Source organism: Asparagus officinalis, chromosome 5 (genome assembly GCF_001876935.1).
Source record: "Asparagus officinalis chromosome 5, Aspof.V1, whole genome shotgun sequence".
NCBI lineage: Eukaryota > Viridiplantae > Streptophyta > Magnoliopsida > Asparagales > Asparagaceae > Asparagus > Asparagus officinalis.
Genome location: NC_033798.1, coordinates 14066854 through 14082442, shown reverse-complemented (window position 1 = coordinate 14082442; position 15589 = coordinate 14066854). Strand labels below are relative to the sequence as shown.

Below are 15589 nucleotides of genomic sequence, written 5' to 3'. Positions count from 1 at the left end.
ATTGTGCTTATATTGTACCCACCTTGGAGAAATCCAAGTGGAATAAAAATGATAAAATATTATTTATTATGAACAAGCTCTTGTTGGAATTCTTACATAATGCATTTGATTCATCTTTGTCTAACAAGTTTATTCATTTTGATAATGCTTACACCTTATAAAAATTTATTAAAGCACATCAAGGAGACTTGGAGGCGATCTGATAAACTTTGGAGGATCCGACTTCAAGTTCATATGGAGCATCATGCACACGGCTAGTAGGCGATAGCCCTAGTGAGGTTTGTGAGTTCGAATCCACTAATAATTTATCTAGTGATGAACTTACTTGTGCTAGTAAAAAATTATTGCATGCCTATAACATATTACATAAAAATTTTATTGATTTGCAAAGCAAACATGAAGATTTAAAATCCGATCATGAGAAGTTAGCTTCTAAATTTGATATCATTTCTCAAGAAAGTATTGCTCTTCAAGAAAACAATGATATGTTAAATTTGGAAAATAAAAATTCAAAATTGGATATTGCTAACTTGACTCATGACAAAAATAATACCTTGTTAGAAGTATAGAACATACAAAATGATACTGCTTCCTTTATAAATGACTATTTATGTTCTACTTCTAAAAATGCATATGTACCTAAAAATAAAGATTTGAATCTTATGAATAATCGCATTTCATCTTTAGATTCAACTTTGAAAATATGCTTTGATAATCATAAGAGGCTTATAGATATGTGTGTCAAGTCTAAGAAATCATCCACTCATTATGCACACATATATAACAAAGTTTACAAGTACTCTATTTGCGGCTGTAAAGGCCATCTAGCTAAATTTTGCTATGATGCACACAAACATAAAAATGTCAATGCTCCTTGTGCATCTCATGTAGCTTCTTCATCACATGTACACACACATGCACCCATTGTTCATCATAAGCATGCTCATGTGTATAGATGTGATCGTTATGGTCGTTTTGGTCATTTGGCCGAATATTATTTTGATTTGAAAAAAAAAATCTCATTTGCCAAATGCTTCTAGTAGACCACATGCTTTTAAATGTGATGTTTGTGGTAGGTTTGGACATCTTGCTAAATTTTATTTTGATATACAAAAAGCTTCTAAGTTACAATATGTTCCAAATAGACCATTGTTTAAGAATGTTTCTTATTTACAAAATAATTTTAAAAGAAAATCTTTATTTGCAAATGATTCCCGTGCAGGGGCTAATGGTCCACAAAAACAAATGAATCTCTTTCATTGCACAAATTACAATCAGAATGGTCATTTGAGTGATTATTGCTTTGATCGTGTTAGTACACTAAATGCGCCCAAATAGGTTCATAACCCAAGGGTTTTGAGCTTTAATGATAGGGGTCATGTCCCTAAATTTTTTGGTACCAAGAGTTCTTGGGTACCAAAACAAATTTAAATTTTAAACCAAGAATTTTAGTGTTCTTACTTTTTATTTTCTTGGTTTTGAAAATTATGTCTTAAAATCTTTTGATTATGAAAACAAACTTTTAATTGATCAAATCTTTTGTTTTCATGATTATTTGTTTTGATTTTGATAAGAGGTTTGTAATTGATCAAATCTTTTGTTTTCATGATTATTTGTTTTGATTTTGATAAGAGGTTTGTGTTCATATAACCATCCGGATTTATTGGGTGTTTATTCCTAAATCTTATTTACCGAATGCTAAAATGTTTACATGGGTTGATACTAGCTCAATAGCTAGATATAATTGCCTCTCTTGATTTTTGAAAATCAATGATGATTTGGTTTTATGTTCTTGTATGATTTACTTGTGATATATAATTTCATTTGATTGATTTGTTTTCATTTGAAAACATTTTGCATGATTCTCATGCTCTTTTTCTTTTGATTTCATAAATCTATTTTATACATGGTTTTTATATTAGTGTAATGAGACACTATCTTCATAATGACATATTTATATGTGTCTTCATTGTCTTTTTATATGTGAAGAGTGTTTAGCATACTTTCCATCTATGCTTGCTCACATATGTATGCCTTAGCATTCATTGCATATATTCATTAAGGAATTTTGATAGGGGAGCAATTCCTATACTTGTTTTATACTCACTCATGCTTATTTGTAGGGGGGATCTTTCGCTCTCTTAATTCTTTTGTCCCTTTTTTAATGTTGTCAAAGGGGGAGAAATATTGTGAGTATACAATTCCTTGTTTATATGCATGTGTACTATCTTGTATATGTTCATTTCCTTCATGCATATATTCCTTTTTGTAAATTGTTTTTCATCATAAAAAAGAGAGAGATTGTTGGTCTTCTTATTTTGATGGTAATTTAGCAAACAATTTACATCTAATGTTGTTTGTCTAGTGTTTGTGTTTTCGTATTTATTCTAGGCAAACAACGTGTTGGAGGATGGATGGAATAGAACTTCAACAATCATATCCAATGGAGGTTGACAGAATAGTGGAGTGAAGCCTTGCAATTCAAAGTTAAAGATCAAGTTCAAGCTTTATCCGTGAGATTACCAAGTCAAGCATATTGAAGACCAATCAAGCTTGGGTAAATTAGTTTAGGGCTTATATTATGTGTGTTAATACTTCAAGCTCAATATCACACACACACACACGTTTGGTTTGGTTTATCATCGTTTTGGATTATAGACTTAACGATATTATTTTATATCTTTTATCAAGTTTATAAATCTATTGGAAAGTTTTCAAAACTTTGTTTAAACTCATTTTGTCAAGATCAAACTTTTACAAGTCCATACTTATGTGATTTTGCAAAATAATGAGATTTCATAATTGGGAAATACAAATTGGAAAATTCTTTTTTGTAACATGTTCAAAATCACATTTTCAAACATTTCCCAAAGTTTCATCAAGTTTGAAATTGATTTGTTACGTTTAATTAAATTTACAAAATCATGTTTTTTGTTCGTGCATGTTCGTGCATGTTTTTACAAAACAGATGAGTTTTTACAAATGAGAAGTAATATTTAAGAAATTCTTTCTTTGAAATGTTTATCTACATGTTTAGAAAATTCTCTCAAAATTTTACCATTTTTGGAGTTGATTTACTGTGCCCAATTGATTTTACAAAATCGTGTATGTCAGCAAATTTTTAGAAACTGTATATCTGTGTTCAAATATTTATTTCTCTCAAATGAAAAATGATATTTCAGAAATTCTTTCTCTAACATGTTCTTCTACATGTCTAGAACATTCTCTCAAAGATTCATAATTTTTAGAGTTGATTTACTATTTTTAATTGTTTTTACAATGCTGGATATGTAGTGCTACAGTACCCACGGTCGACCGCGCTACAGTGCAGTCGACCGTCAAACTCTCTGCACGTTCTCTCAGTTTTGACGAACTTCGCGGTCGACCGTCACGGTTGATCGCTGTTACTGTAGCATCTGACCGTTGAACTTTAACGGTAACTTCTGTTTTTGGTTTTTAGTGGGTTTTTGAGATTTTTTGAGTTGTTTTCTTCTACCCTATATATACCCCTTTGTCATAACTATTTTCATAATCCAAGAAATATTTTAACAAGTTTTAAAAGAGTTTAAGTTTGGTTTTAAGTTTGTTTAAGGGTTTGGTTTTTGAAGAATTGTTTGGTTTTAAGTTTGTTTAAGGGTTTGGTTTTTGAAGAATTCCATAAGAGGAAGTGGAGATCAATTCATTGAGCTTCAATCCATTTGGTTTTTGAAGAATTCCATAAGAGGAAGTGGAGATCAATTCATTGAGCTTCAATCCATCTCTCTCTCTTATTATCTAGAGAAGTTTTTCTAAACTTAATTCTAGCTTTTATTTATAATTACTTGTTGATTATCAATTCTATTAAGCTAGTATTTACATTTGAGTTTAGTTGATTTTGTTTTACTCATTGTTTACACACACCCACATTGAGCTTATTGTATTTTCATACATAGTATATTTGGGTTGATGAGAGTTGTAACAATTGAGTGTGAGCTTTAATTGAGTTCTCACATTGTATTAGAGAACAAATCATTTGTTATTACATTATGAGTATTGTAAGGTTTTCAGTGAGCTAGAAAACCGAGTGTGTTGTAATGTTTTCGGTGAACTAGAAAACCGAGTGTGAGGAGTGGACGTTGATCGGTGAACGTTGAAAACCGACATTGTGAGAGTGAGTGTATACGTTGATCGGTGAGCGTTGAAAACCGACATAGTGTGGTTGTAAACGTTATTCGGGTGAGCGTAGAAAACCCGATCGTGATAGTGGATTTCTCTCCGGGAGTGGGGAGCGGAGACGTAGGACGGAAGGTCCGAACTCCGTGATCATATTGCTTGTTTGAGTTTGGTTTAGCACACTTATATTTGTTCATCTTTATAGCCTTTCTTTTATTTATTGTTTATTTCATCCACTATATCATTTGTTTATGTTACCCTTGTGTTTGCATATCCTTACATATATCATATAGTATACCTCTTTGCTAGGATATATCACCTTGTGTATATTGCATATTCTTGCACATAACTCTTTGTATATCTATCTTGCAAGAATATATTTGTTAATTAGTTTTAATTGGTATAAAATCGGATTAGATTAGCATAAGACCCTAATCACCCCCCTCTAGGGTCTAACAAATCTCACTTGCCAAGACTCAGAATGGGTGATTGATTCCGGTGCCTCCTACAATGCTACTCCCCGGAAGGACTACTTTACTTCGCTTTGTGAAGGTAATCTTGAAATGGTAAAAATGGGTAAGAAAAACTCTTCTCAAATTCTTGGCATTGGAAATATTTGTGTTACTACTAACCTTGGAACACAGATGGTTCTAAAAGATGTTGGATTTGTGCCCGATCTTCGTCTCAATCTTCTCTCCACTGGCAAGCTTGATGAAGAAGGATACACGAGCAGCTTTGGTAAAGGTTGTTGGAAGCTTACCAAAGGTTCACTTGTACTAACGAGAGGAAAGATGTGTTGCATTCTCTATAAGACTCGGTTTCACTTAGAGAATGATGACCTTGGAATAGTGGAAGGTACCTCTATGGATTTATGGCACAAACGGCTTGGCCACATGAGCGAGAAAGGGCTACAAACTCTCGCAAGGTGATAACTACTTCCATCCATGCAAGGTACAACACTATCCCACTGTGATCACTACTTGATTGGGAAACAACACCGGGTAGCTTTTGTTAAAAAACATAACAAAAAGGAAACTGACATATTGGACTTAGTCTATTCGGATGTATGCGGACCCATAAATGAAAAAACTTTTAGTGGTGCCTCATACTTTGTGACCTTCATAGATGATGCATCTAGAAAGGTGTGGGTGAATGTCATAAAAACCAAAGATCAAGTCTTTAAAGTTTTTAAAGACTTTCATACTAAAGTTAAAAGAGAAACCGGAAAGCTCTTGAAGTGTATTCATACTGATAATGGTGGTGAGTATACTTCAAGGAGGAAAGCTCTTGAAGTGTATTCATACTGATAATGGTGGTGAGTATACTTCAAGGATGTTTGAAGACTATTGTTCTTTTTATATACTGATAATGGTGGTGAGTATACTTCAAGGATGTTTGAAGACTATTGTTCTTTTTATGGCATTAGACATCAAAAGATTGTTCCACACACACCACAACACATTGGGATTGTAGAAAGGATGAACCACACAATTGTGGAAAGGATAAGGAGTATGCTATCCTTAGTTAAATTACCAAAAATATTTTGGAAAGAAGCAGTGCGAACAACATGCTACTTGATAAACATGTACCCCTTAGTTCCCTTGGATGGAGATATTCCTGAAAGAGTTTGGAGTGGAAAGGATATTTCATATTCTCACTTACGGGTGTTCGGGTGCAAGGTATTTGTACATATACCTAAGGAGAAAAGAACAAAGCTTGATGATAAAGCTATTGCATGCATCTTTCTAGGATATGGAAATGATGAATTTGGGTATAGTTTGTAGGATCCTAAAAATAAGAAAATTGTGAGGAGCAGGGATGTTGTGTTTTGTGAAGATAAAACACTTGCTGATTTTGAAAAAGAAGAGGAGCCACAAAACACTCATATCATCCCAGATCCATTCTCTGCACTAGTTGTTTTTCCTTCTCCCATGCTTGAAAATAATAATTTTTAAGATGTGCAGGAAGAAGAAGAAATTGTAGGTTCCCCAGGTTTTGATCAGGAGGAGCATGAACATGCAGAGCCACCATATATGGATCAGCCACAAGTACCTCAGTTGAGACTGTCAGAGAGAGAACGACAACCCTCAACTAGATACCCTGCTTCAGAGTATACTATGATAACAGATGCATGTGAACCGAAAAGTTTTCATGAAGCACATGTTCATGATGATCGTGCAAAGTGGAAGAAAGCTATGCAAGAGGAGATGAATTCTTTGCATAAGAATCACACTTATGACTTGGTGGAGCTACCTAAGAACAGAAAAGCCTTGAAGAACAAATGAGTGTTCAAAATCAAGAATGAAGGAAATGACCAAGTCAAGTACAAAGCTCGCCTCATGGTGAAAGGTTTCAGTCAGAAGCAAGATATTGACTATGAAGAAATTTTTTCTCCTGTTATAAAGATGTCTTCTATTCGGGTTATTCTTGGTCTTGCTGCTTCTCAAGACCTTGAAGTTGAGCAGTTAGATGTGAAAACAACATTCCTCCATGGTGATTTGGCAGAAAAAATCTATATGGAGCAGCCAGAGGGTTTCAAGGTAAAGGGCAAAGAACACTTGGTTTGCAAATTGAAGAAGAGCTTGTACGGACTCAAGCAGGCACCGTGACAATGGTATAAAATGTTTGATTCTTTTATGCTTGACCATGGGTACAAAAGAACATCTATAGATCATTGTGTTTATGTCCAAAAGTTCTCGGATGATGATTTTATTATTCTCTCTCTATATGTTAATGATATGCTTGTTGTTGGAAAAGATAGGTCTAAAATTGATAGGTTAAAGAAAGAGCTGAGCAAGTCCTTTGACATGAAGAACTTAGGAGCAACACAACATATATTGGGAATGAAGATTTCTTAAGACAAAAGTACGAAAAAGTTGTGGCTATCACAAGAAAGATACATTGAACGTGTTCTGGAGAAGTTCAATATGTTGAACACTAAGCCAGTCAGCACACCGCTAGCAGCTAATTTTAAGCTAAGTACACAACAAAGCCCTTCAAGTGAGAAGGAGAAGGAGGAGATGAAGAGCATTCTATTTGCCTCGACCATCAGAAGTTTTATGTACTCCATGGTTTGTACACATAGCACATACAGTTGGAGTGGTAAGTCGTTATATTGCCAATCCTGGTAAAGAACATTGGGAATCAGTAAAGTGGATCCTAAGATATCTTAGAGGAACCTCTAAATATTCTTTATATTTTGGAGATGGAAAACCTATCTTGGAAGGTTATACTGATTCTGATATGGCAGGTGACTTGGACAAAAGAAAGTCCACATCAGGATACTTATTTACCTTTGTAGGGGGAGTCGTATCATGGCAATCAAAGCTGCAAAAGTGTATCGCTCTATCCACCACAGAAGTTGAGTATATCGCTGCTACAGAAGCCAGCAAGGAGCTCTTGTGGATAAAAAATTTTCTGAAGGAGCTATCTCTCAAGCAAGAGAAGTACACTCTATATTGTGACAGTCAGAGTGCCGTTGACTTGAGTAAAAATGCTTCCTATCACCCAAGGACAAAACATATCGACGTACGCTTTTATTGAATCCGTGATGCTTTGGAGAATCGTCTTTTGCACATTAAGAAGATTGATACAAGCCAAAATCCGTCTGACATAATGACGAAGCCTCTACCAAAAGAGAAGCATGAATTCTGCCGAAGAAAGACAGGTGTGACTACTGTTTGAAAACTTTCTCCTCATGAGGATGGATGGGGAGATTGATGGGAAGCGGGGTCCATCCCCATGATGAATTAATATGGATTTAATCCATGGAGATTTTGTGGTTGACTACATGCATGATGATGAATTAATATGGATTTAATCCATGGAGATTTTGTGGTTGACTACATGCATGCATTGATAGATTGTCTTTCCCCATGCATTGGATTTAATCCATGGAGATTTTGTGGTTGACTACATGCATGCATTGATAGATTGTCTTTCCCCATGCATTGAGAAAAGAAAGGGTTAGTCTTTGGACTTCCCCATGCAATAAATGCGGTGTACCCAAGAGGCATATCCTCCCTATAAATAGAGGGAAGATGGTGAATGTTGAAAGCAATAAGCAAGAAGAAGAACCACATACAAATCTGTAATCCTCAAATGAGTTTGAGAGAAAGTGATCCTCAAGTTAAGTTATACCAACTTGAGAGAAGATCCTTTGTAAACTTTCATTTGATTATAGTGAAAACGGTGAAGAAGGGGCGGGTGAGGATGTAGGCTCAATTTGAGCTGAATCTCGGTAAATCTTGTGTGTGCAATCTCTCTATTTTTCTGTTTTTTCTCTTCTTCTTCTTTTTTTTGTTCTCATCTCATCACAAAGACGGAAAAAGTCTTGTTGTACTGTTAATTTCCCAACAATTTCTTTAGTTTTTAAATTAGAATGGAGTTATCTATAATATGCTCAAACCTGAAACACATTTTAACAAATTAAACAAGCTGAGGAAGAATTTTCTAAGACATTCACGATTTTGGACTCACTTGCGCGTAAAATGAAGTCTGAAGTCCCAAAAGTCTATCCCCAAATTACAACATAACCTGAAATTTACTCTTTCTTCTTTTAGGATGCGGGTTCTTTACGGGTCGGATCTTTAACTTTACGGATTTTCTCAGGTTCCTACCCCCCGCTCTCTCTCTCTCTCTCTCTCAACTCGAGTCCAGCGACTCTCAGTTTCTCTCGGCCATGGCGACGGCTCTCAACCCCTCTCTTCGATCAATCCTCTTCTTCATCCTCTCGATCTCAGTTCTACTCCCCATCTCTCTCGCCTACAGGCCTGGAGACATCATCCCCATGAGCAAAGCCGGCCAATACCACGGAGTAACATCTCGAAACCCTAATCCTCTCCTTTTCTTCGGTTCTTCTCTCCTGCACTTTAATTTTTTTTTATCGACAATGTGTGATTTCAGTCGAGAACGGTCTGGAACGATGTGATCGGCCGCCACTGCCCGATCTTTGCGGTTAATCGCGAGGTACGATTGATCAGATTTTGTAATCAGGGTGTTTTTTTTTCGTTTCTAGGGTTTTGGTTGTGAATTCCGATTGGATGTGTAGGTATTGATTCCGATTGAGAAGCCGACTGGGTTCACGGGAGCTGATCCTTATAAATTGTAAGTTAGTTCTAAATTTTCACCCTTTTTTTGGGTGAATTTTTGAGCCTGGAATGTTTAAATTAACTAAAGAAAGAGAGGAATTTATGAATAATCTGTCTAGTATATGAAATTTTGGTGCGGGAAATTAATTTGGACACAATCACCTCAGAGTCTTGGCCACAATGTTGATTCCGATTGAGAAGCCGACTAGGTTCACAGGAGCTGATCCTTATAAATTGTAAGTTTGTTCTAAATATTTACCTCTTTTGGTGATTTTTTGAGCCTGGAATGTTTAAATTAACTAAAGCAAGAGAGGAATTTATGAATAATCTATCTAGTATATGAAATTTTGGTGCGGGAAATTAATTTGGACACAATCACCTCAGAGTCTTGGCCACAATGCCATTGCTTTATTTATGTACACATTCTTATTAATTTTAGCAAGATTTGACGAACCCCATCATCGTAAAGCCAGCCACTAATTTTGATTGCTTCAGTTCCGCGTCTATTTTTTCCGTAAGAGTCATCTTAGCTCATGTGGCACATTCACTAGCTTTTTCCCCCCTCTTTAAGTTAATACCTTATGCATATTGATTAGTAACCTTGTTGAACAGTGTCCATTTTCTTTTTCATGGGGCAAGGAGAAAGGATGTGATGGAGGGGATAAGGTCACAATGGTGGTGATGGGTGGAGAAAGTGTGGACTCGGGCGGAGTGGTGGATGTTCAATTGGATGGCGAACACAGTAGAGATAAGTGGATTGACATGCTCACTGGTGATAACTGATAAGTGGAGAAAATAAGGAGTTGAGGAGGTGATTTAGGAGGAAAATGTTTGCGGATCATTTTTCTCTCTAAGAGGGTAGATGGTAGATTTATTAGTGAAGAAAGTGAAAATGGGTGGATGAATGAATGAAGCAAGGGGAGAATGGTGGGTTAATAGAGCAGACCAAGATGAATAGTTGGACAGACTGTGACAATGGGCAAGAACAAATGAGAGGTTGAAGAGATGAGCAGAAAGTGGATATAGATTTAGGATGCATCAATACAGATGCTATTTACAAGTGGAACATGATGGGAGTACCCGCGCATACGTGAAATCCTAGGATACTATTAAATTTTAGACATATAAAGAAATAGATTATACATGTAAGTGTTGGTAAAAAAAGTATAGCATATTTAAGCAATTTAAGGACACCACTTGCCAGATGTTAGAAGAAACTTCTCATGTTATATGATCTAGTAGGATGAAATATCATACTCCTTGAGAAATTCTTATCAAGAAAGTACACAAAATAGGAATGCAATGCATTTGAAGATCAAATAGATTTGTAAAATCCAACTCATCATGCATGCATTTCATTTTTTAGCTTCTGTGTCTCAATTGTATTTTAAATGTTTTTATTATGTCCAGGAGATATTGTAAGTTTTAAATGTGAATAATAAGTGTTTGATATATATACATCAAGTACCATGATATCAAGCATCATATATGGAGTTGATATGGATTGGATACCTATCTTTTATCAAAATATATCACTTATAAATAGTTGGATTATGTTATAGAGAAAGTAGGGGCCCAATGCAGGTTTATATCCTTGTCAACGTATTCGTGCAACATAGAGATGCATCATAGGATAGAGACGGTGGTTATATATGGACATTTTATAGCCGTGGACGAGGAGGCAGAATTGGTGAGAGGGTCATTCATATTCTTATGGGGGATAGATATGGGTAGTCAGTTGGGTTAGGCTATGATCAACAGGAAATTATGGTAATGGAGAAGAGGAACAGAAGGTTGGTGGAGGGAGAGAGAAGAAAGAGAGGGTTTTAGAGTGGGCAAGGGGAAACAAAGAGAGACTTTTGAGAAGAAGGTGGATGAATCGGACAACAAAAAATGAAAGAATGAGAAGAATTGATGGAACGCAAATCATGATCTTAATCTGTCTTCACGAGTCACATTGAGAGATGTTCTCTACCCTGAACAGCTAGGCATTTAGCTTTTTATATTCAACCAAACTCGTGTATATTTAATTCAGAAAATGAAGTTGGAGAGGGAATTGTCAGAGTAGCATTCCATCATACTAATGACTAAAAGTTCAACATTAGCTATTCTATGGGTCAAGTTGTAATTTAACAACACATTCTTCGTCAAATGGCTAGTACCATTTTCGGTCTAAATGGTGAGTGCTTTCCTGTGGATATACCGCATCTCGCAACATGTGCTGGAGGGGTCATGGCTATAGCTTTTATGTATATTGCATATTCCACCTTTATAACAAAAAGATTGAGAAAGACATTAGAGTTAGTAACTTTATTCCCTTTAAATAACCATATATGGGGAAGGAAGTTATCAAGTTCTCATGATAGTATGAACATGATGTTTAGCATGTAACTGGTGAGGGTGGCTGGTGGGTTTCTGTGCTTTAGGTGTGCACTGATATGCTAAGTACTGTATACATTTACATCATCCATACATGCACAAAGTACGGAGATCCTAAGACTACCCATTTGGGTACTTTCTTCACGCTGCTGAATATAATTTATTAACAAGGCACAGCATGCATAATAATATCAGTATCATTTTTAATAATTTGTGGATCTGTGGCGATGAGTCTGGCGACTCTTGGATGCTTGAGCTCCAATTGATCAATAATATCCTATTTTTCTATTTTGTCTTGTATCCTATTCTGAATGTTGCCCTGATAAATCGGTAAAAAAATTTGCAGATCATTTCAAGTTGGCCATGAGAAATTTTTTATTCCATGGCTTCTTCTTATCAACCGCAAGAGTAGTGAAGTTCCAATGATTGATGTGCATTTGGTAAGAGTTTGCCCTTTGTTTAGTGTCCATTTTGCCTCATAAATGGATACCAGAATGAGCTAGTTGACTGTTTTCCCTCAATCCAAGCAGGAAAAAAGAGAACATTAACTGTCAAATATGATTTCCAAACTGAATATATTAATCTTAATGGGGAATTTGTTTATTTATTTGGATGTCATGGATGTAGTAACAGTGTGCTTATATCCTGCAGAGGTACAGTGGAAATGATTTACATGGTGTCACAGCTAAAGTTGTGGATATGCCTCACCATTGTGTGTAACTTCTACTCCACTTCTTTATTTGTTTACCAAATGCCTTTATATATGACTCTGGGCCATTTTTTGTTCTTCATATCAGCTTGCTTAAGGAAATCGTGGTTAGTTGTGTGTTCATATTGGACATTGAACTGTCCAACGCATCTTGAAGATTAAGTTTACACTGAAGATTTTTGTTGGTATACAGATGTCATATGACATGTTTTTGTTCTCTAAATTGTTCTGGTAAACAACATAAGTGGGTTTTCTTCCAAGACAGTATACGGGAACCCATTCATACATACCTATAACTAGAAGCGATATGCTTGTAGTTTGCACTATGCTCTTTGCAGACTTGAGTCTTGACTTCTAATCTTTAACATATGACCTTTTAGGGGACAACAGAAAAAAATGGAATATTTCATGTGCTACATTTAGTTATGACAAGTCTTGTGTTAGAAAAAATTAGGATAAGTGATCAATAGCTAGTAACGAAAAACATGATAACACAAATAACCAATATATGTAAGATGCAAGACTAAAAGAATGTTATTGCAATATCTGGTGGAGCTTATTAGTTATTAGGAATAACACTATCTGAAGATAATATCTCAGGACATGGGGAAATGAAATTTTAACCAAATTTATAATCTGAGAAGACTGTCGAATTGCATTAAATGGTTGGTGGCAACGGAGAGTAAATGTTGTATTAGCAAGGAAACTTTGTGTGAATTGTTAAAATACAAGATTTAAGAACAAAGGTCTGGCTTTTTTTTAACTGAAGAAAGAACAAATTACTGGGGAGAGAGGGAGTGAAAGGATGACTTAAAGAGCAAATAAAGATGCAAATGAGATTCAAAGTATAGCCAAAGCAAAAAGTGTACTTGTTCATAGGCACAGGGGAGCGTGAGAAAGAAATATAATTAGCTTACTTAAGAGGGAAAGCCCGAGGTATGGATCAAAAGTTGATGCCTCCAGTCAGTGAAAATGGTGAAATTAATGTAGAAATATTATTTCAAATTATTATGTGAGGGCTCTATTTGGAAGAATTTATTTTTGAGTGACGATAGTAGTACTGTCACACATTCAGCTAATATGGGACATCTCTGGTGCATGGCTGTTCCTCCTATAGCATTTGAATTTGGCTGGTAATGGTATATGATGGACCTTGTATGTGGTAGGAGAGTACTCAGTCGCTCTGTCACGTTGATGTATTTATGGCAGGGCTTGTTCATAGTTCACTTCTATTTAGTTGGTGTCTTTTATGTTCTGCCCATGGTAGAAGATTCGGTAGCAAAATTATATCAAAATTATGTTTTAATCATTTTGTTTGGCAAGTGATATATGTCATTTTGCATCTGCCCGTTACCTTGGCGTTGTCAGTTGAGCTGTTTATGTTTCATATTTCTAGTTACAGAAGAGAAAGATTGAGATTTTGTTTCTTTGTGCAGATATTGAGGTTCATCCAGACATACGCAAGAACTTCTGGAATCCGGAGCATTGGCCAAAGTATGTGCTTGTCAGATACACATGGTAAGTACATTCCTCTTTACCTGAGAAACTTTGATAATCTATATCGGCTATTTAAATAATGTGATACAATATGCAAGGGGAACCATTAAAAGGCTGCTAAAGCATTTTGCATCCTTAACTCAAGATAGAAATGATGAACTTGCTCAAGTGGTTGAACTGCTTCAGTCTGTATCAGGGACTTAAAGCGGCTCAGGGCACGAAGACAGCTTTAACCCCTTGTGGGAATCTAGTTTGATTTTTTAAGTGAACACTGAATGATCAGCTACCAAAATGTTTTTGGAACAATTACTTACTTACAAAACCCATTATATCTCCTGTCCCTATCTTCATCATCCCTGCAAGGTTCTAAATATTGGTTATGGAAAATATATTGGACTATCTTCATCATCCCTGCAAGGTTCTAAATATTGGTTATGGAAAATATATTGGACGGCTAAAATTCATATCAGATTCCGGTTATCGGGGATATATTGGGGATAAGTAGTAAAAATCAGAGTGTCATATTGGATGGTAGCATATATAATATAACGTGCTCAAACAAAATCTACGCACATTTAATGAAAATATTGAGAAAGGATCTTCGAGAGAGATCATCAAAAGAGGTCTTCGAGTGAGAAATTTGCGAGTGATTTGGGGGAGAGAACAGTGGAGGCAGACAGAATTAGGGTTATAAAATGAGCGGATGTGAAATAGAATAGGATAGCATGGTTTATATTTAGTGGATGCAGATCGGGTATGGAAAAAAGAGGGTTTTAGCCTCCAAACCCAAACTGGTTCATTTAGAATGTAAATTGTTGAAAATTAGACGATTTTTAACCCACGAGAAATCGGCCGCTTTATCGGATTTACACCGATATATTGGAACAAATCAGCCAAAAATGATATGTCATATATTTTTACAAAAATCGTATCGGCCATGGCCAAAACCCTATATATTGGCAATAAATCGATAAAATCAGGCTATTTTTAAATATCTGCCCCGTGTACCTAGTTTTGTAGCATAGGCGAAGATTTTCATCGCAAAATTTATTCTCCTTTCCAGTAGCATATTCTTGTTCTTATTGTTTTCCCCTCCTTTTATGCTTTTTTCAGGTTTATCTGCTTTTTCNCCTTCTTCACCGTCCTTTTCTTCCTTCACCTGCCACTTCATATTTCTCCTCTCTGCCTGCTTATTTTTATTCCCTTGGCACTTTTACTTATTTCATTTATGTTATAACCACACCAATCACATAATATTACTAAGCACACTTACATTATGAAACTAACTGTAGCTACACCAACAACAACAAAAACCAAAGACCATTAACGAGACTTTTGTTGTTGACTACTTGAATCTGTTTCTTTCATTTAGTTCCCACTTGCTCGATTAAATTGACAATTATAATATCCACTTTATTCCTTAGATGTTTCTTTAAGCTTACCTCTTATCCTATTAATAATAATCCTATCATCTCACGTACTTAACGTCAGGATGTTTGGGTAGGGCCATGTGGGTTCTTTTTTCCCCATACATCAGTTGGTTAGTTGTGCTCCCTATTTGACTAGCTGTTGTCTGTTATACATCTACAACATCCTTCTAAATGTATGCACTCCTATTACTAACTAATTGTTTGCTGTTTTTGCCACCAGAGACCATGCTAACCGGGAAATTTTAAGACTTTCTTTGATGACATAAAATTACTGGTAGTAGCTATTACTAGTTATATCAGTATGTGCCTTCATGTTTAAAATTCAATCCTTG

General features: G+C 35.6%; 1 protein-coding gene across 1 annotated transcript in view; it reads left to right on the top strand.

The window, feature by feature from the left end:
• LOC109843300 overlaps positions 8749 to 15589 on the top strand; it is an 8152-nt gene continuing 1311 nt past the window's right edge. Inside the window, 6 exon segments of the mRNA XM_020412230.1 lie at positions 8749 to 8968; positions 9058 to 9120; positions 9203 to 9258; positions 11968 to 12061; positions 12273 to 12333; positions 13767 to 13867. Coding sequence (XP_020267819.1) covers positions 8834 to 8968; positions 9058 to 9120; positions 9203 to 9258; positions 11968 to 12061; positions 12273 to 12333; positions 13767 to 13867 — 510 coding nt within the window. The 5' untranslated portion in view covers positions 8749 to 8833.